Genomic DNA, 21631 nt, shown 5'->3' with positions numbered 1-21631 from the left:
GGAGGAAATCACATTCACGCTAGGATAAGCGCCAGTGTCAGAGGGCCCTTTTATAGTATCCGTCTTAGTGTCCAATCCACTGATTCTGCAGCCTCGCATTTTTTTCTGGCCCCTAATTGCTGGACAAGCAGGTATCAGCCCCTGTCAGCCTCAGCAGAGGGTTATACCAATGACTGCCCGGCAGGCTTTAGAAACTAAAGAGAGACACGGATCCCCGAGAGATGTCTAATCCATCACATTGTTCCACACATACACTTAAAGGTGACAACCAATGAAAACGGTTAATGCAATAGCAAGATGGCAGGGCTCCAGCCAAGGCGCTGCCTCGCATACAGATGTGCCCCCTGCCCAGGCAGAGGCGCGGGCAGCTTGTTGCATCCCGGACGCCGCGGGGGCGGGGCTGCAGCCTCGGAGATGTAACGCGAGCTCCCTCTTATTCTATTGAAAACTAATTATGAATTGGTCCCTGCGCCGGCCTTGCGCGGTTCTGTGAGCTCAGCAGTCTGCATGTCGGGCCTGAATTATTAATAACGATAAACGGGCGGGGGGCGGCGGAGCAGGGCGGCTCGGTGACTTTAGTCGGTTCTTCCAGCAAGTTGCGGCCACTGAGGCTGCTTGGCCGCCGGGCACTGGTGCTGACAGGATGGGGGAGCGCAGCCCGTCCGAGGAGGAACCCGTCGAGGGCCTCTGCCAGTATGCGCAGAGGATAACAGCCTGCTTTGGAGTCAACGGTAAGAGATTTAACATTTTCAGGCACTCCTAAATGCTACTTTTTCTATTTACTCAATTCAAATGCACAGGTTTATTTGACCTAAAACCCTATAAGGGTGAGTGGATTACCTGTGATTTGAAGCCCTGACTAGCAGTTTGCACATAGACCTCTTGGCCCACATTTTAGGAGCCCCTGCTTAGGGTTGGGGGTAGGGAGGGGGTTGGATTTTCCATTGATGGGGGCAGTGGGATTTAATTTTAAAAGCAAGGAGTGCCAGCATCTTTCCTGCCCTGGCCTACGCCTCTGCCCTGTCTGTGGTGCAGCTGTCCCCTGCACCACTGGAGGGTGGAGCGCGCAGGGTGTGGCCGCTCATGGCTTGTCTGCATTTGTTGCGATGGTCTGCGGCAGGGTTTGGCGCCTTCTCGTAAGCGTCGCGATCTGTATGGAACAGAGAAGGGCTGGTGTCTGAAGGATGCTCGTCTCCAGACTGCTGCCAGGAATGGCCACTTAGCAGACGACATTGATTTAATTTTCTGCACCAGCTTTATGGCTAGCGGCTCCACAGAACCCTTTTTATTAGACTGAGCACTGCTCTTGGACCCAGTATGGATTTTGCACATATCACTGATCACTCTGTCTGACTAAAGTGGCAAACATTGATAGGACTACAGTGATCATTTTAGAGTATCGATGACCTTTTATTCCTACTTTGTAAGAATGTATGTGCTATTTAGTGCGAACCAAGCCAAAGGGTGCAGAACGCTATGGAGTGTCAAAGGCAGAGACACAGTCAACGTGAGTTTGGTTTTTAAGAGCAAGAGTGGACATTTACTGCATCATGATGTAGTACTCTTTAGGGAGGGGGTCTTCACTTTGTGTTTCTATTTCCACACAGCCAAGATCTCTGTAAAGGATTTTAGGGAATTGGAAGAAGTTCAGAAATGGGTCATGGATCTAATTAGAGAGATTGGAGACAGAATTATGAGCAGTGATCTCACACAGGCACAAATGCTCTCCTCAGAGAAAAGTAGGTTGACCGGAGATTTCTTTCCTTACCCATTGAAGAGTCTAAATGTGTGAAATGATGGAGCTGGTCATCCACGGAACAAGAGTATTCATGGCCATCAAACGAGACTGGAGATTAAGAGAAGATACCTTGTGATGACATCAACCACCGACTCAGGGCAGGGTGCGCTTCAGTGGCACTGGTTGTTTTATTAGAAATAGTTATTCCTCTTATAGCGATATATCGGGACAGGAAGTCATACATGTCTTTCTTCTGTCAGAATTTTGGTCGTAGCTGGCGTCATCCCCTTTATAAGGCTAAGTAATGACAAATTGAACAAAGTCAGGGAACCTGATGGACCAACTATGTAGTTATGAACGTTAGTGTTTAACCCTCCCACTACGTGTCTGTAAATGTCTGTCAACTCTTTCCATTAGTTCATGGGCTTTCTGTCAGATACTTTTATTTTCTGTAAGCAATTAACTAAATTGTAAATTATACTTCTTTTTTAAGTTAAAATTTGCCTTTCTTCTTGTTAGTGATGACTTACTTTTTGTTACGATTAACATAAAGTACAAAGTAGAATGATGACCGTGCTGGTGTACCTTACTCATAACAATTTATATTGAGCAACATATTTAAAGAACAATTCACGATTCATACACCACGTATTAACATTTAGGGCTAGATGTAGGTAAATCTTATTTACCAATTCATAAATACCGAATTTTACCGATTCGGTATTTATGAATCGGTAAATAAGATGTAGGTAAAAATTCGATAATTTTTACCGAATCGGTAGGATTCGGTATTTACCGAATCGGTATTTGCTATAGAATCCTATGGGCCTTGAAGCCCATAGGATTCAATAGCAAATACTGATTCGGTATTTACCGAATCGGTAAAAATACCGAATTGCTAAGGGGGACAGGGTGTCACTTTGACACCCTGTTGCACCCCTATAACTGGCTTTAGCGCCATGTGGCACACAGACATGCCCTAGGGCATGTCTGTGTGCCACATGGCACAGGTGTTCATGCACAGATGTGCATGTACACAAGAATTCGTAATTTACCATGCAATTGTATTGCATGGTAAATACCAAATTCTTAAGGCCCTGTAGCACTGTTAGAAGTGCTACCTACATCTCAAAATACATATTCGGTAATTTTACTGAATGGTAATTTTATCAAATCGGTAAACTTTACAGAATCGGTAAATTTACCAATTCTGTAATTTTAACGATTTGGTAAAATTACCGATTCGGTAAAATTACCGAATATGTCCGTTTTTTGTGCCCCTACATCTCCATAGCCCTTTACCGGTCGGAAACGGCCGAAAATCTGTATTTTCGGCTGATTCCGACCGGTAAATGGCTACCTACATCTGGCCCTTAGTCTGGAGAGGCACAAACTCGGGATGTAAATATACCATTTTTAGCAACATTGAGATAATGAAAGACTGGGGGGGGCGGGGAGGGGGGGTACGGGGAAAAACATAACGTTCTAACCTATACCTTGCAGTTTGCTTGCAGCTCTTTGATGGCAGTTCATAGATCACTGTGCTATATTAGGATTGCAACTGATGAACTTCAAGTAACAAAAAGATCTCTGTGACGAAAGCAGTAACCTACTGTGCTATCAATATAACATACAGTTTTGTAATCTGCATTTTACGCATTATTTCCAGCAGGCATATTACCACCTGTACTGCTTTATGATGGGTCAAAACTGTAACTAGACGAAACTCCAATCTCTCTCCATCTGGAGAACTTTAATCAAAAGGGTTAGCTTGACACTGTTATTGCGGGTTGGAAACTGCTGGACACACACAAAACTCTGCAGCAGGTACTTATATAAATTATTTCAAACGCAGAGCCTCCCTGAGCTCAGCGCCAGGTGCAGCTGCACCAGTCACACCGCCCTAAAGCTGGCCCTGCATGTGAGTGAAATCTGTAAATATATCCGCATTCTCCAGAGTGGCATGGATGCTTTCACCTCGAGCTGCCCGCTCCTACCATAAAAATGGGATATCACAACACTCCATACTCCGAGCTCCTTAATCCATTATATGTAATGTATGTGCGTCTCACATGTAAGTGATATATATGGACAGTCGCGTGTTACTCATCATCCTCAATATATTCAACCTAATTTCATTTTGAGGTCACATACTGTCGCTATCTACTGTTTTTTGTGGTTTTTTTTAACTATGAACGGGGTTTGTTTGGAAAATGTAATTGGTTCTCAGTAAATACCAGCAAATTAACACTTTCTCCACCTGCAACATGTTGTTTCAGGAGTCAGATTTGAGCATTCTGTGATAGGAAAAAAAGGCTAGTTTTTTTAATTCCATCTCCGACCGTATCAATCTTTTAACACAAGATAACAGAAGCACAGGGGAATAAAGCTATTTGCCCAGGATCGCACATTTGAGTTGAGTTGAGTAGTGAAGCCGAGATTGAAAGGAGGAGATTCTAGCTCAACCAGCAGCGGCTTCTCCTGTAGGCCACGTCACCTCCACAGGAGCTGGACTTCCGTTGGGATTAAGGATGCACGCAGGGTCATTAGGTAGGGTCTACAGTGGCCAAGAACAAGCATATTAGGATGTGAGGAGAGTGCGAATAAGTGATCCAGATCAAACCACTGTGCAGTACAGATCTTGGAAGGCACGCTGCAACCACTCGGAGGAAGAGGCTGAACAACCCTTTCTATATAGAACAGATTTTAAATACAAAGCAAAGCAATATTGGGAATCAAAAAGCCTGTACTGCACTGAACAAACCAGGCCCAGCTCCAGTGCTAATGGATGAATGGATGATAAATTAAGTGCAAAGCCCCTATGTCCAGATTTCAAATGATTACACTTACTGAGAAAATGCTCCTGTGCTCCTGAAATTGAAAGCACAAGTAATATTGGTGATAACGAGCCTTCTGCATTTGGGTCAATATCTCTGGCTGCTTCTCCAGGGAGCTGCCCGGTGCTGAAAGCCCTCCAGCTCCAGGGTGTACTGGAGGTCAGCAGCTGCCAGGACCTGTGCATGCGGGAAGGAGCCTGCCAGTGTGCCAGCCAGCAGGCTCATTCCTTCCTCAGATCTGTGCAGCTACTGCTGCATTCTCCAGCGCCTCAAGTGTATCCACTTCAGCACAAGGCTCTCTGACCACAGACGTCTGGCATTGACTGGGGCGGCTCCTCTGTATGTGAGCATCTGCTGCTGCAGGGAGCTGTCCGTGTGCTGAGGCGGCAACAACCGCAGCGTTCATACTAACCCCTACGTATAAAGAACTACCGTATATATGCATGCCTACAGGAACAACTGTGTGCATGTGTCCGCCATTGCTGGGAGCTGTCCGGTGCTGAAAAAGTGACTGCCTCTGAATTCCTAGAGAGACAGAGACAGACAGAGAGAGAGAGTGCGTGCGCGCGCGTGTGTGTGTAAGAGAACGATGACATGCAGTTGAACCATAATCAATTAAAACACGTGCTGCCAACACTACATAGTCACAAAATGGACCTTTTAAAGAACTAACAGAGGAGGGCAGGAATTTGATGGAAAGGGTTCGTAGCACCAAACAGTCCTAAGATTGGAAATATGTCCTTAGTTTAGGGGTGGGGGGGAATATTCCAATTATATATGTAATAGGTGGCAGGAAAGGACAGACACATGAGGGAAAGCTGGTGCAGTGTTAGGGCCTTAACCAGTGCCAGCCAAGACCCCTCCGACAGGTTAAAATCGTACCTGGCTTCCACCAGGACACGTTTTAAATGCGCACGATAGGTTGGTGTGGTGCAAGGCTACGCTCAGTTTTCTAATAATGCACAAGCACTGCGAAGGTTTCCGTGGCCACGCCCTACAATCATGTGGTCTTTGTCGTCCGGTCAGGAACTGCCACTCTGGTCAGCAGTCTCCAGTATAAATGTGGCACTCAGACATGACAGCAGTTTGTTCCGCAGGGCCTAGGCGTTGGTCAGCATTTATTAGGTTACATTTCTGCCCAATGGACGACTCTTCTGCGAATGCCAGGGGGCGTCAATCCCTGTTCTCTGAAAAGACTCTCAGAGCTTGGTAGCTGGGAATGATTACATTTCTTATCTATCGTTGTGCTTTTCCCCGTTCTCTCATTACACCGGCAGCTGTTAACATCTGGCACCCCTGGCTGCGCCCTTGCTACTCTTACCGCCTCCTTCGCAATCTGTATCGCTCTCCAGTGGATTGAAACTTTTGCTAATACTATGTCACACGGGCAGCGTTGGTTTTCTTCCAGATTCCCTGTGCCTGTTTTCCCTTATCCCCCCTGCTCTTTCTCGCCACTCTTACTCATGGTGTTCTGTTGAAAGTCCAAGGCCAGCATCTCCCCTGAGCTGCAGGATCCTGGTGGGGAATTTGAAGATAGTTTATTCCCCTCTCATCCTCAGTATCTGCTTTCTACAGACAGGTTCTCTTTGACACATGTATGTAACTGGTGTGACAATGAAGGAACCCTAAGCATGTTTGCAGTGTCTGTAGCTCCAGTTGCCAGTCTCTGCTGGACTGCCGATGGGATGCAGGCTGAATGCTCTACCTAGCACTTTGAAGAAGCCCCTCTGATCCCTTTTAGGCCCAAACCAGCTGTTGCCGTAATCACATTGTTCCATTTATTTTTCATAAGGTCACGGATGGCCTCCAGTGGGGTGGAAAAGGGCAAGAAAGGGCTGACCGCAGGGGCAGGCACACGAAACTACGGAGACGGTAAGGAGGGCACTGGCAGGGGAGCCTTTCCTCCCAAGAGGCGCCATTGCTCTCCTTGAAGATTGTGATTTTGCTCTCTCCATTATCTGATTGACCCCCCCTTCCTCCCATGCTCTTGGCTTCTTGTCCGCACCATTTTTTTGTAGAAAATTGGAGGGCGGTTCAAAGTGGAAGACAGTGCAAATCTTTCTTTCATGAAGGAATGGCTTGGAATAGAGGGCTCTGGGGGAAGGGAAGGGAAGGGGGCGGGGGGTGGGGGGGGCAACTCTGGGAATCACTTCTGGGAATATTGGAATCATGATCCATTTCACGATTCTTTTCACCGGGGTCTTGCTTATCAAATAATCTGAGCCTCGTTGATGGAAACAATGTTGATAAAAGATATGTCCCGAGACCTTCCGCTTGTTTGAATTGCAAGTTCAGTGAGAGTGCGTGTGGCCACAGCGGTGGTGGAGGCGAAGTGACCCCCCCTTGTACCGCAGACCCAGGATTGCCCTTTTGTTGGCTTTTCGCAGAAATATACTCCTGTCGTTTCCTGTTTCTTCCCCCGGACCACACCCTATTGTGGATTGTTATTGTTCTTGCAGGAATCCCTATATTTCTATGCTTCCTCTATTTATTTATTTATTTATTGCTGGGCTCCGAAGGATAGCCAGGGTCAAAAGAAAACTCGCATTTCTAAGAGAAACCAGGGACTGACCAGGTGACATTGTAGAGAAGGATAGAGCCCCACCCCCTATCTCCCAACTTTCTGCAGCAGGCACTAACCTGCCCTTCTTGTTCAGCGAAGTAGCCAAGCAAACCACTGCAGACTGCCGGGACCGTACCGGCCATCTAGGCCACTAGTATCCCACCTGCGAAAAGGGTGGACACGGGACAGGGATGTGGGAGGCATAATGCAGGAGCAGCATGGCCTCCTGAGGCACGCTACCAGGTGGGAGCTCCAAGGAGCAGGGGCAGGCTGACGGAGAAGGAGCTGGTGCCTGAAAGCTGCTCCTGTCTACAGCGTCCTCAGTGGCCTACACTACCCTTCTCCCCACGCTCGTGCTCAGGACGAGTGTGCGTCAGTCACGCGCTTCCACCATGATCATTCTCACCAAGATTCAGAAGTAACACTCTTATCTCCCCTCTGTACCGCACAGCATGAAAGGTATCTGTGTGCACCAGTGCATGGAGCTGTCTGCATGCTTAAAGTCTGCAACCTAACAAATTCACACACACATTCCCGCTGCCTCTTTCTTCACCATATACATTTCACAGGGTATGAACGTTTAGATTACTAATACACCTGTCAGTGTCAGACAGATCTGCCCCCAACCTAGCAGGAGCACTAGTTCTCAGACCACAATCTCATTGCAAAGGCCCACAGTGCAAAGCACCGTGTGCAGTGCTGGCCTGGCGTGGGGTCTAGACCCAGAAGACTGTTGACCCAGAATGTGCCCTCTACTGTGACAGCCACCAGACAGCTCTCCTGCACTCCGGCTGCCCCCCTCCCTTCACCTTCCATTCTTCGCTGGCAGATATAGCACCATTGGTTCTTCTAAGTTGGGCGGGGCTGCCTCGGGTCAGTGCCATTTCTGTACTGCGAAGGGGTATTGATCTCAAGTTTAGTTTTAGGGATCTATCCTCTTCTGGCTTGCCCATCAGATCTGCATTACAAGGACAGGGGTTATCCGCTGGGTCAGATAGAGCACCCCCCGGTGCCCATTGCATTTCCAAACCATTAAAACCAACAGATAATGCTACCCCCTCGTAGGCTGCCAAACCGCGGCCATGCAGCGCTGTCCTGGTCCTAAATGCTCACGTGTCAAAGGCTGCCAAATCCATATTTCAGCTCTGAAAATCCATATGAAGCATTTCTACCAGCAGTTTCTGAGAGCAACACCCTGTGCCACCCCTTCATGTATATGCAGTCATCTTTTCAGCTGCTGACAGACACGCATTTCATCACATTTCTCCGCCGTTTGGTGGCTTGTGTTCATGAGGCCAAATATGTGGTCATTAGTGATCCTAGAAGGTTCAGTGCATGCACAATATTACCAGGTCCTCTTTTATGGAAATTTTTCCAGTAATACACAATTCTTTTAAATGGACCCTCCAGTGAATGATGTCACAGGACGTCTCAAATCCAACATCAAATTGACTTTCGGGACCATTATTGTTGGCGGTGCTAAGCTGGGTAGGGTAAGATATATTTTCCACGTCTACTTAGATGCCCGCTTTAAAATACGTTGACAGAGCCTTTGCAATAAACATGAACATCTTAAGGTCCTTACATAGCTCTTAATGTTGTGGATCACTTGATTGTAACTTCTTTTATTAGCAGAACAAAGGGAAAGTGGCACAGGGAGATAAAGTGATCTGCCCAGGATTACACAAAATGTTATGTGCAGAAAGCCAGCCCATCGAGGAAATGAAGTTTTCATCATAAATAAACGATTGTGTCCCATATTCGTCCACACGCAACATAGCGTTTCATGGTTATGTTCTTTTGACAATTTAAGAGCTGAACATGGATTTTATGGTGGCTGAATTGTCCTGTTATGCATGGCTCTTTACATTCTTGATGTTGAATTGGCGCCAATAGGAGATTCATGATTTATTACAGGAGAAAAGCTATTGGCTGATGGATCTTTTTATTGCCAAGCACGGCAGGGCGGAAGATGAATTTTTTATCGCAGGAGTCCATTTTGATGTACAGTTCGGTGACTTCTTCGAAACCGGAGCAGTTCCTGAAGCTATGCTGATGTGCAGAAATCATAATAGAAGAAAAGCTACTTAAACATATTTTGTTTCAGTCTCTTATAAAACTCCATAAATTGGGAAAATGTTTCTTAAACTTGAGGTTTGGTAGCAGATTGGCAGAATATTAAAAAAAATTAACCCCATTAGCTCAGAAGATTATTGATAACACTGGTGCACGAGAGTCCAGGAGAAGACTTGATTGACCAGGCAGATTTTATTGGGCAAACTTCATGATTGAAAGATTGTGGGTATTGTTGCTATTGCTTCTCAATTTTAGTATCTAACAAACAGTACCACTGTGACCAGTTGCAGATGCTAATAGTGGCAGATGGTTGGTGTTTTCTTGGTGTGTGCAAATGAACATATATTTATCTCTCTGTAAATCTTTATCTTTATCTATGGAATTACTCTTCTCAGCACTTTGTCACCTTACCTGTAAACATCTCCTCAAATCATTGATTTGCATTGCAAATGCTTTTATTAAGTTATTATTAAAAAAGAGTTTTAAATTTAGCATTGCTTGTTTAAACTCTCTACTTAACTTTTATTGCACATGCATATTTAAAAGCAATAGCTTGCTTTTATTTAAAAAAATCGCTTTTTTTGAGTCTGTGAACTTTAAATAGCAAATCTATCTGTATAGCGCGCTTCTTCACCTTTAAGCGTATCCGTTGAGTCGTAGGGCTCCGCTGAAAAGCCAGTTCTTGAGTCTCTTTCTGAATTCTTCCAGGGAAGGTAATGTATGAAGGTGGGGGGAGGCCGTTCTCAGGATGTGGCAGTGAGGTAGGAGAAGGAATGGCCTCCACTGTAGCTCCAGCAGATACAAGGTGACTGTGCGAGGGTGAGGGAGGCAGAGTGAAGGTCTCTTGCTGGTGAGTGGAAGTTCCGATGGTGGTTGATGTATGCTGGTCCTTGGTAGTGGAGGGTTTTGTAGGCACGTGTCAGCATCTTGAATTGACATCTTATCTCGATAGGGAGCAGTGGAGGTTCCTGATGTGGGAGGTGATGTGGGTCCATTTGAGAAGGTTCAGGATGAGTCTGGCCTCTGTGTTCTGTATCATTTGAAGTCTCTTGATGAGTTGGGTGGTGGTTCCTGCATACAGCACATTTTCGTAGTTTAGCCGGCTGGTGACTAGGGCTTGAGTGACTGTTTTCATTGTGCCAATGGGGAGCCATTTGAAAATCCTTCAGAGCATGCGGAGAGTGTGGAAGCAGGCTCAGGAGACTACATTGATCTGTCGTTTCATGGTGAGTTTGCTGTTCAGAATGATGCCAAGGTTCTAGGTGTGGTCTGTAGGTGTTGGAGTTGGTCCAAGTTCAGCAGGCCACCAGGTGTCGATCCACAGGGAGGTGTAGTTCCTGAAGATAAGCACTCCGGTTTTGACGGTGTTGAGCTTCATACAGCTGATCCTCATCCAGTCGGCGACATTCGTCGTGCAGTTTTGGAAATTGGTCTTTGTGGTGGAGGGGTCTGCTGAGAGAGAGAGGATGAGCTGGGTGTCGTCTGCATAGGATATAATGGGATGTATGACGTTACAACGCATACTTTTACATCGCATGCCTTTACAACGCGGTTTTTACATCGCATACCATTACAACGCATAGTGCTTTTAGGCGCTGGATAGTGATTTATTTAATTTACTATTCCAACTCCAGTCCCCGTGGATAGTAGGGAAGGTGTTGGATGGTATATTAAATACATTCCCTATCCTAGAGCGCCCCCCAGCGCTATGCGTTGTAATGGTTTGCGTTGTAAAAGTTGCGTCGTAATGGTAGTGCGTTGTAAAAGTTTCGTTGTAAAGGATGTTTCCCGATATAATGTTGTGGTCATGGGTTCTGACGATGTCGGCCAAGGACGTCATGTACTGTTGAAGAGGGTGGGGCTGAAGGATGAGCCTGAGAGACACCACAGATGGTGTTCTTTGGTCCTGAGGCAAAGGGCGGGAAGGGTATTCTCTGGGTTCGTCCTGTGAGGAAGGATGTGATCCATCTGAGAGCGCATCCCTGGATCCTGATGTGGTGAAGTCTCTCAATGAGTGTGTGGTGGGATATGGTGTTGAATGCTGCGGAGCGGTCAAGGAAGATCAGTGCCGCTGGTTCTCCCTTATAGAGGAGGGTGCGGATATCATTGGTGGCAGTGATCAGGGTGGTCTCTGTACTGTTGTTGGTGCAGAAACTAGATTGAGTGACGTCAAGCAGGTTGTTTCTCTCCGGGTGTTCAGTGAGCTGACGGTTGATGGCTTTCTCAAGAACTTTGGTGGGGAACGGGAGTAGTGTGATGGGGTGGTCGTTCTTGAGTTTGATAAGGTTGGTGGAGGGTTTCTTGAGGAGGGGTCTGACTGTTGCATGTTTCCATACTTGGAAGGTGGCTGTGGAGATGGATGTTTTGAGAATTGTGTTGAGTGGTGGCTGATTTCCTTACTTCCGAGGTTGAGGAGGCGATGAGGGCAGGGCTCCATGGTTGCTCCTGAGTGTATGGAGTTCATGATGGCTGTGGTGTTCTATGTGGTGGGCAGCTCCCATGTGGCGAGCTGGTGGATGGGGTGGCACCTGTAGGAGGATGCTGTCGAGGTTGGTGGGTTGGCAGTCGAAGCTCTTGTAGCTGGTGAAGACCTATTCATGGAAATAGTTTGTTAGTGTGTCGCAGACTTCCTGTGATGGAGGTGAGCATGTTGTCAGTGGCTGCTAGGGAGGAGAACTCTCCGACAATGCTGAAGAGCTCCGTGGTGTGGTCGGTGCTTGCTTCAATGCGATTTGCCTGGGTGTTTCTCTTTGTGTATTTGAGGCTCTGGTGGTATTTGTTGAGGGCTGACTTGAAGGTGGCTCAGTCTGTGGGCTCTCTTCTGGTGCACCATCTTCTCGCCAGTCATTTACTGCTGCGTTTCATTTTCCTGAGTTCTGGTGTGTACTAGCTGGCTTGTTTGGAGGATCCGTGGGACTTGGTTGATTTGTTGGGGATGACTTTGTTAGTGCAGCTCATGATCCAGGTAGTGAAGTTCTCGATGGCCTGTTCCAGGTTGGTTGTTGGTTTGACCTGGGAGTTGTTGAAGGTGTCCATTAATTGGGCCTGGGTCACCTTGTTCCAGCTGTGGAGGGAGGAGCTGGGGGCCTGTGATGGTGAAGTAGGGTCATTGAGGTGGAAGTTAAGGTCACCGAGGAAGATGTAGTGCTTGGAGTTGATAGCCAGTAGGGCGATGAAGTTGGTGATTGCATCACAGAAGCTGGGGCGTGGACCTGGGGTTCTGTAGGTGAGGGTGCCTCTGATGGTCGCTCTGCCTTCTGTGTGGAGCTTGAAATTGAGGTGTTCCATGAACTGTGTGGTGTTGTCTTTGGAGGTGGAGCAGTGGATTGTTTCTTTGTGGATGATAAGTTTATTGGTGTGGTCTCTGGGTGCCACCCTGTAGCTGTTGGGCATTGTGGTGGCGATTTCAGGGGTGGAGAAGGGGTTGAGCTAAGTCTCTGTGATGAAGGTCACATCAGGGGTGAGGGAAGTGATGGTGTCCAAGATTTCAGTGATGTGTTTGTAGAGGGGTCGGGCATTGAGCAGGAGTGGTTCCGGGGCTGTCGAGGTGGGCGACATAGGAGCGGTGCGGGTCTCTGTGCGGTCGGTCCTGAGTTACAGGTGAAGCAACAGCGGCAGCAGGTGAATGGTCCTAATGTTGACTGAGGAGATGCACTGCAGCAGTTGCTGTTGCGGCATCTGGGGTCCAGGTCTTAGAGTTTTGAGGTGGTGTACCTGTGGGTGGCTGGATGGGCAGGGTTCCTAGTGCTGGGCAATGTCTAGCTGTGGGCGGGTGCAGACAGACTTGCCTTTGGTGTGCCCTTGGTGTGGCTGTGCTCTGGCCTCCATTAAGTAGGTCCCAGGAGGGGGCAGGGCACTGGGTGGCAGGAAATGTGAAGTGGGAGACGGGAACAGAGCAAAAGAAAAAAAAGAAAAGAAATGATATATGATTCTCAATTTGCATTGGTAGTTTGTAGTGTAGCTTGATATGGTTGTATTGCCACGAGGTGGATTATACAACACCCCTTTCCGTATCCTTGCAGTCTCTCAGATCCATTATTGAAGAGAGTGAAGAGACACCATTGCATATTAGGTATTTGATACAAGTCCCTGAATGCAAGATCCTCCAACTCTCTTAAAATGGGCATTGACATAGTTGCAGCTGTCTTGTTGTCCCAAAACCAGTGGAAGGTTTAGGTTTGGGATCATTCTCTATTGCTTGTGCTCACACACACTCACAGTACTTCCTTCTTGATCACGACTCTCCCAGGAAGAGGTTTGTCCCGTGCTGTCCCATCCGGAGTAAACATATATTTCTGAGGAGCTGCCAGAACAACACTTTGAATTTTGAAATCTGATAACAACTGATGTATTTCATAGGAGTAGCAGAATTATTCACACATCCTTCGACCCCCTACCACCAATGACATTAGAGGAAGTGATGATGTATCGCCCTCAATCTGTTTTCAATACTTTTTAAATGTTGACCTCCATCTGCACCATCATTGCTGGCCACCAATTAAGAAAAATTGTTGTATTTTCAGTGGTTACTCTGCACCTCTCTCTGCAAACTAGAATGTCCTGGCAGCCCATCTCTGATCACACCACCAGAAGAGTTGTGACCATAATCCAAGCTACTGTCGCTAATGCTGCAATTCCTCCATAGGCCGAGTGAGACATGCACAGGCCACTTCAAGTCAAGAGAAACAGGAAGCAAGCGGTAAGCTCTTCCCGTGGCTAACATTCTTTTGATGGATATGGTGGATGATACTGGGCATTTGTCACTAGTATTTGGCACTTGGCGCCTTGGTGACTGGTCCTTTGTGCTGCTGCTCATTACTGGCAATTGGTAACTATAGGGCCATTTGTGTCCATAGGCTGCATTGTTTCACCTGCATCAACTTTCGATATATAACACCCGGACATCTTTATTTCAATGTTGATTTTCCTAATTCTCACAAACTCTGCAAGATTGATACAAACTTGATTGAACAGTAGTATGGAAATATCATCTGAACCAGGAACCAGGAGGTGTGTAACCATGGACTGCAGCGGGTGATGCATACTTTCACACCATATGGAATAGATAATAGCTCACTTTGGCGACTCCTTAACGTGCCTTTATATAAGAATCACCAGTTGACCCTAGGTGAGAGATGATTAATGCATCAGCCATAGTTACATGGCCACAGCTACATAGATAGTCAAGGAATAATGAAGTCATGTCCAGCGTCATCGATGATCTTGAACACTTAGGAGAAAGAAAAGAGACCCAAGAAATCAGCCAAGTGGATTTTAATACAAGTTAATGAGGAAGGGAAAAGGGTTAGAGTGGATGAGAGGAACGGAAATGGTGCCATAGCCTCTGTGCTTCCAACTAATACAATTTATGAGATACTAGACAATTCTTTAAGATGCATATTTTAAATGCCAAAACCTCTATCGTATAGAATTAACTAAACACATACTTTTGGTGGGCCTTAACACCAATCATAGCTTCTACTGATTGATACTGTTTGTTTAGCAGGGTCAAAATAGCAGACAGACACATACACACAGACACATATAACTTTGCACACATGCATACACACAGACACGTGCACTTGAGGCTCTAAATTGTCTCAGCTCTGGATCCCGATCCTGCTCTCCTCAGCTCCTGGGCTGATCTTCCACCCCACCCAAACATTTTCACTCTGGATCCAGTAGTCCCTAAATTTGGCGAGTCCGCACTGGGTATTGCTCTACCTACTGCCAGAACCCTTCTTTCCTTGCCTATTGTTCACACACATAATGCAATTAATAAAGTGGGGCCCACAACATGCCAGTCTCCTCTTGACTTTGCTAGATTAATCTGGAGACAGATGAGCATGTAGAAGACCCCGAAGACGGACTCAGTGGGAGTTTGAATGTTATCATGAGGCCCTGCTTAGCTGGGTGTCGCGTTAATGGTCTTGAGATTAGCAGTGCAGGCTTCTTTAATAAGCACACATCCTCTGAATGAGGTACTGGGTTTGACTTCACCTCTGATAGCTATTTCTATTGTGCTGATGAGCTACCATTAGCTCCCAAGCTTGTCTTTGAAGACCCCAGTAGTAGATTACGGCATCCTTCCGGATACCTAGAGAATGCCCCAAGATGTGAGTTGGTTCTCCTCTTAATCACTCTACACATGTGAAGGGCAAGGGCGCCTCCCTGACCCGGTCTGTTTGCCCTTAGTATCTCCCTTGGTTTCATCCTATCTCCTCACTACTCAAACTATATCTGGAGTACCTTTGTGAGCTACAGGGTGGTGTTGGTATGGTGTTGGTATAGCCTTCTACAGACATGCTGTCTAAAGGCTAGCCGTATATAAAAGTTTCATCAAAATCTGATATATTGTGGCTCAGACAAGCCTGCAAAAATGGTGAGGGGTCAGCTCCACCATAGGCTGACACACGCTAAACTCAGTTTTTCCCCTCCGTGGCCTCCTTCTCTGAGTGTCTTTGAATTCCGTCACATGACTTGACATACCTACTGCTTTCATCGACAACATGATATCCTCTGTTCTAAATTGGGTAAAAGATCAAACCTTCAGCTCTATGTGAAGACCATCGCCAAGAATGGTTAGTGTCAGCTTAGGCTGAGCAAAAGGTTTTACCATGGCTGATTTCAAAACGACAGTTCAAGCTCTGCTCCAGTCCTCAATGCGCTATGGAATACTCTTTTCAGCATTTCACGTGAAATCAAACCAGCCACCAGCCTGGCCCATGCCACTCTACAAACCGTATCCCCTCCATACGAAGCGGAGAGACTGACTGTCTCAAGAAGTCTGCAATCCCTGTGTGCTGCTTTTTAAATACTCCCCATTTTCAGAGACAGAGCTGACCGAATTCTTCTCAGGATTGTGGTCTCAGAATGTAGAACTTCCTCCTCCTGGAGATTCACCTAACTACTTTGCACGTAACTTTCAAAACATATCTGGAAGCACCTCGGTTCTCTTGTCACCTCTGTGTCCTAGAGCTCTTGGGTGTAACCCTAACATTGCTGCTCTACCCTGTGCTCTTGTCTCTGTTGTGACCAACCCTATCTGTTCCTCACCTTAATGGTCCACACAATTCTTTCTGTGACACCTTCCACTGTACTGACATGGGGGTCTGGACTACAATGCACGATATGCCTGTCCCTTCCTCGTCTCTCCCCCTCCACTGATGATTGATATGACCCCCAGATCTGTACCCGCTGTACACACTTATAGGTCCTGTCACTGGTGGCTGCTTGCTCATATGGGCGTCCGGGCACTGCCGGCCTTGCCTTCTACCTGAAGGTCAAGCAGCAGTCTGCAGTGTGCACTGAATCTGTCTGATGACGACCAGTCAGACAGATTTTAGATGTCTGGGAAAGACTCAGCCCTGATCTCCGGGGTTGGACCATTTGTGTCGAACTGCGGTGTCACCTGTAGGGGTAGCCTCAGACACTATAGACTTCAACTCTCTGGTGCTCAGGGCTACCTGTCAATCTGGCTGTCACCTCAGCCGCTCCCATCTTGTCAAAGGTTGGGGTGTGGTTAGGATCCTCACGGATCCCACCCCATCTTGGGTTGAGTAGGGAGAGGTGAAAAGCCAGAGGCAGCCGGGTAGGACACTGAGAGCGGGAGCAGTGTGTCTGTGCAGGGGCCGGCTTTTCATTGTCCGCTTCAGTACTGGATGTGGGAGGAAATTGATGGCGGCCCCAAATGTCCACGGAGCACCCTGCCACTGAGTACCTGAAGCAGACCAGTGCAAAGAGATGACTATCAGTGAAAGAAACCCTCTCAAATGCTATGTGAGTGTGTGTAGGAGCATGTGAATGTGTGACCCTGAATGTGTGGGACATTTTGTGAAAGTGAGTGAGAGCTAGTGACCTTGCATGCGCATATTGTATCTGAAAGAATCTCTCTTATCTCTCTTCAATGATAGGTGTTAGTTCTCGCCAACTCAGTGGCACCACACACACACCACGTCACACACCACACACACACCACCCTACAATAGCTCACCTAGCCTGCTGCAGACATCAGTGATTAACCTGCAGTTGACAAGTTCATGCAGAGCCAAGGACTGCCAGTGATCTTTCATAACAAGGATCAGGAGTGCCTGATAGCTGGCTGATAATTCTGGCATTTGCTACCCCAGCAATTGCATACCACACAGCTCGACACAGCTCCTCTCCCGCATTCACCCCACCTGAGAGTCATCCCAATCACGAGAGCATGTTTTTCCTGCAGCGCTCAGGGCGCCCGTGCGGGGTAATTTCAGGGGAGGATTATACCTCTGCAGATGCCCGGTATCACACACTGTCGACTGGTGGGCATTGGCCAGCTAGGCTAATCTCATTGTGTCTTCAGGTACGTCAGATACACACTCCTTTCGTCGCAGTGGTTATTAATCTGCCGTTTTCTTAATTGCAATCCGCGGAGTACACGGGCACACCGTGAGGGGTGCCCAGGGCGGCCGGGAGAGGGTCTGTGTAATTAGGAGCTGATTAGAATGGCGGCGGTCTCGCGTCACGTGACCCGGGCCTGTCGGTAATCTCCAGGAAGATAATCGCCACAAATATATCTTGTTTAATCTTCTTTAGGCCGGGCAGGGAGTGTGAAACCAGAGGAGCTGCGCCGGCTGCAGCCTCCGAGGGCGACGGGGGAACTATCGGCCCCAGTGTCGGGCGGAAAGGCCGGGGCCCCGGGCAGTCGGACTTGGAAAACTTTATGGCCATGGGACGACTGCAGAGAGGGGGCCGTTGCGCACTGTCAATCGAGGAGGACGAGCTAGTGCGCCACGTTTGTGACATACATCGGCTTGAAACCCCCTAAAAGGAGCTGTACTTGGGGCGACTGCTGGCCAGTACTTTGAGTGACCTGGATGTTTCTGCTTCTGCGACGGGTATGGCCAATGTAACCCGCTCAGCAGTTCCTCAGGTCAGCGCCTGGCCTGAGGGAGGAGCCTTGCGTTTGTTGTGACTGGCAGGCAGGGACATACTCTGTGGGACCTTCATCCCCGGCCCGTCATTGGCCAGTACCTTGGATGTGACCTGGGTTCTGGTTATGTGACAAGCAGGGGCTTGGAAAGAATTAAGAGGAGTTGCTGCTGAGGAGAACCAATGGGTGTTGGTTGTGCGGAGGACTTGCCTGATTGGTTAGACCTAGAGGACCGGGTTGGCAGCTGTTGCTAAGTGATGCTCAGCCTTCGGGGGAGATCACCCTTGTATCTTCCATTCCAAGTTGGGCACCCTGTCCTCTTTCTCGCAAAAGGAAGCCATGGAGTTCCTTGTTGGAGTTTTGGGGAAAGATATGGCAAATTACATTGAACAACTGAAAAGCTGAAATCTGCAAGTGGTTTGAGAGGAAAGAAAAAATATGATTTAACCTTTTGTTGACTGGTTTTGAAGCCTGGATAATTTTTGAATGGAAAATTGTTTAGAAGACATACACATTTTTGCTGAAAAATCAGAAAGTCTTCATACAAAGATTTGGCCACTCTCCATCTAGAGTTACCATTACAGCGCCTGCTACAGCGCTTTCTCGAAGAAAAATACCCATAGCGCCGGAGCCCAACCATGCTGTCCTTTCCCAGCCTGAACAGCCTAGGGAGGCTATGTGGCTCGGGGCGCGCCAAGGTGGTGCAATCTAGCAAAAACAAGTCTCTGCCTGGATCCGTCAAGCGCATGTCCATTATCGAGGATGGCGACATCGCAGAGGTCCTTTACCTTATACCCAAGAACTCAGTGCTGCGGCAGATGCCCTACCTCAACCCTGCGGACTATTACCTCTGCGAAGGCTCCCTGCAAGAGTCTGGTAAGTGCACTATGGGTTTGGATTGCTGTGGGGTGTTTGCACAAGGTCATCAGTCACCAGGTTTCCAGGTTGGGCTTTCCTTTTATAATTCTTTGTTACTTTGTTATCTGGTAACTTAGTCCAATTAGCTTGTTTTATGTAAAGAAATAAAAGACTGCAATGTCCATAATGCATTGCATTGTGAAATAAAAGACCACAATTGGAAATGTAGTATTGCACTGACACTGAGACATCTAGTTAACCTAAGTGATTAGTTGTGTGTACTAAACATACACAAATGCATATTGTACATCCTAACAGTGAGAGGCAGATTGGACTAAGGAGAAATGGATGCCTCCTACAGGCTAGCAGGGCTGAAGATGTCTGTCATATTTCAGGAAAGTAAATACATTTCAGTCGCCAACTCTTTTAGTTAACTTGTTGGGATTTAATATGTCTTTCATGAGTAATTCAATTTGAGCAAATTGTATTACAAAGAGCTGAAGCTAAAAACAAGAAGGTGGATCAGAGGTTACCCCAAAAGAAAAGGGTTCCCATGATATATAGAGTGTAACTGATGTACTAGACTGGTAAAATAATTTCAAGACATTCCAATTAGGAGTGGTGTAACTGGCGTAATTCATTCTAGCTGTAACTAGTGCAAAATTACTCACAATTGTGAGTAATTGTGTGAGAATCATAATCCAGCATTACTCAATTGCGTAATTTCTGTAATTTCACATCACAAGAGTAATGCATTATTTCTGAAATTACTCCAATTGCTGCAGCATAATTAACATTTTGCCAGACATATTTGTAATAACTATGGCCCGTATGGAAACGCCTTAGTACTAAAAGGAAAGAGGCAACAATCAGAATGAATCCAACTAAGTGTATGTATGGGTGGATTACAAAAATCTGTCCATTAAAACTTCATTTTGGGAGCTCGCAGCCAGGGAACTTGACAGAGCCAATGCACACCTGGCTGAGAGTGCAAACTTGTTAACAGTAAACGACTGTCTCGTTCTGGTGCTTTAATTAGAAACTGTGCTGTAATCATATTCATGTCCCTCGATGGACCCTTCCGAGGCAGTGCGTGCTGACTCACATGATGTGTCATGTTAAGCTCGCGAGGGAGGTAATGACACACTCCGGAAGGACGCTTCCCACCGTCGCCTCTCCCTCAACACCCAAGCTCTATAGACCACTTCATTGTGGTTTAACCACATGTTTATGGGACCAACATATTATGCATCTCCCCGCTGAAATTAATAGTAGAAACTCTAAACCCAAAGGGATAAAAAATGTTTTAATGATATTTAGGACACAATATTTATGTCAGACGATACTTTGTCCACCTAGTGGGTCCTCTACAGATATCTGCCTCTTCATATCCGTGCCTTCATGTGTGCCAGGTCTGGGGCCTGGTGCGTGAAGGGCTTGGCGTTCTGTTGCTCATTTAAGCAGAGTCCTAGAGTTCCAAAGCTGGAAGAAGCCCAAGGTCAGGGGACATAAGAAGCATGCAAGCCAATCAAGTGAGAACACTGACTCAAGCTGTGGGCTCATCCGAATGAATGTTACCACTTCATACAGGTTTTGGAGTGCTGGGGTCTGTCGATCAAATAATGTAGCACAATCGCACCCGGCTGCGACTATCTCCTCCCAGCAGTGTGCGCAGAGTTGCTATACAGAGCAGCGCCTGTATATATGAATGAAGGCCAGAGCAGGTCCATGGAGCCGGTGACTGGAGAGGTGTGCTCTGTGGAGCACTTTCTCAAGGAGTCACTGATGTCAACAAAGTTGCATTGTCTGCGTTCAGCACTTTGCAGACCGCGAAAAGTAAATCTTCCTGACATAACACATTGGGACGGCTTGGTTTGAGGCATTTGTAATTTAAAAAGTAAGTAGCTGAGTGACTGACTTATTCTATGTAGATGCATAGAGAACCGTTGACCTCTTAGTAGTTTTCTTATTTGCCTACTAGCGAGAGATGGTCCCTTGAAATAAAGGGAGCTCTTTCCTAGAGTTTGCTTCTTCACAATTGGTGCAAAATGTAACAGGTGATGAGAGCCTATTGCCTCCGCCCCTTTGGACCTGGGTGATGGAGACACGCATTTAAAACACCTGAGTACTTGTGCATTTGGGGGTTCTGAACCTGTAGCCCCACTCAGTTAGTATGCTGATTGTTATTATTGCGCACCACCATTGGTTAAGAGGCATCAACTTCTGTGTTTTGGTTCAGTAAAATAGGCCAACCACACTTTCAAACAAGAAATGCCCTTCCTGGAGTCAGCTAGAAGTAAGTCAACTTATTGGAAGTTTTCTCCTGTAGTTGAATAGAAATGCTGCACCCTTGTCTGTCTCAATGGATGTACCCTTGCATTGTGGTTCCTTGCTATACCTTTTGGCTAGAGGTGTTCGGGGTGATAAAATGACAAAGTATTCCTAAGTGTCACGATGTTTAAAGTGCAGATATAGCGCTTACACATCAAAGTACAACATATCTTGCTCTAAGCACGAGCCTCATTCAGTACCCTTTGTTGACAATGTTGACATACCAGATGGGATGAGAATGATGCTGCCTCGGGTTGCAGCACTGTAGCTGCTATTACCATGTTTAGGGTGTGGCAAGCTGTGCGTTGAATTACCGG

The 21631-nt window shown here is 46.9% G+C and overlaps 1 protein-coding gene across 15 annotated transcripts in view; it reads left to right on the top strand.

Annotated features, from left to right (window-relative positions):
• Positions 1 to 608: 608 nt before the first annotated feature.
• Positions 609 to 21631, top strand: part of ABLIM1 (actin binding LIM protein 1) — a 670048-nt gene continuing 649025 nt past the window's right edge. For all 15 annotated transcript variants that reach the window (XM_078643885.1, XM_078643875.1, XM_078643872.1 and 12 more), the window contains exon 1: positions 609 to 731. In XM_078643885.1, coding sequence (XP_078500011.1) covers positions 644 to 731 — 88 coding nt within the window. In that variant the 5' untranslated portion in view covers positions 609 to 643. The remainder of the gene's footprint in view (positions 732 to 21631) is intronic.

The sequence above is a fragment of the Lissotriton helveticus genome, chromosome 5_1 (genome assembly GCF_964261635.1).
Source record: "Lissotriton helveticus chromosome 5_1, aLisHel1.1, whole genome shotgun sequence".
NCBI classification, from domain to species: Eukaryota; Metazoa; Chordata; class Amphibia; order Caudata; family Salamandridae; genus Lissotriton; species Lissotriton helveticus.
Note: the sequence above shows the minus strand (reverse complement) of the source record. Positions and strands in the feature narration are given on the sequence as shown.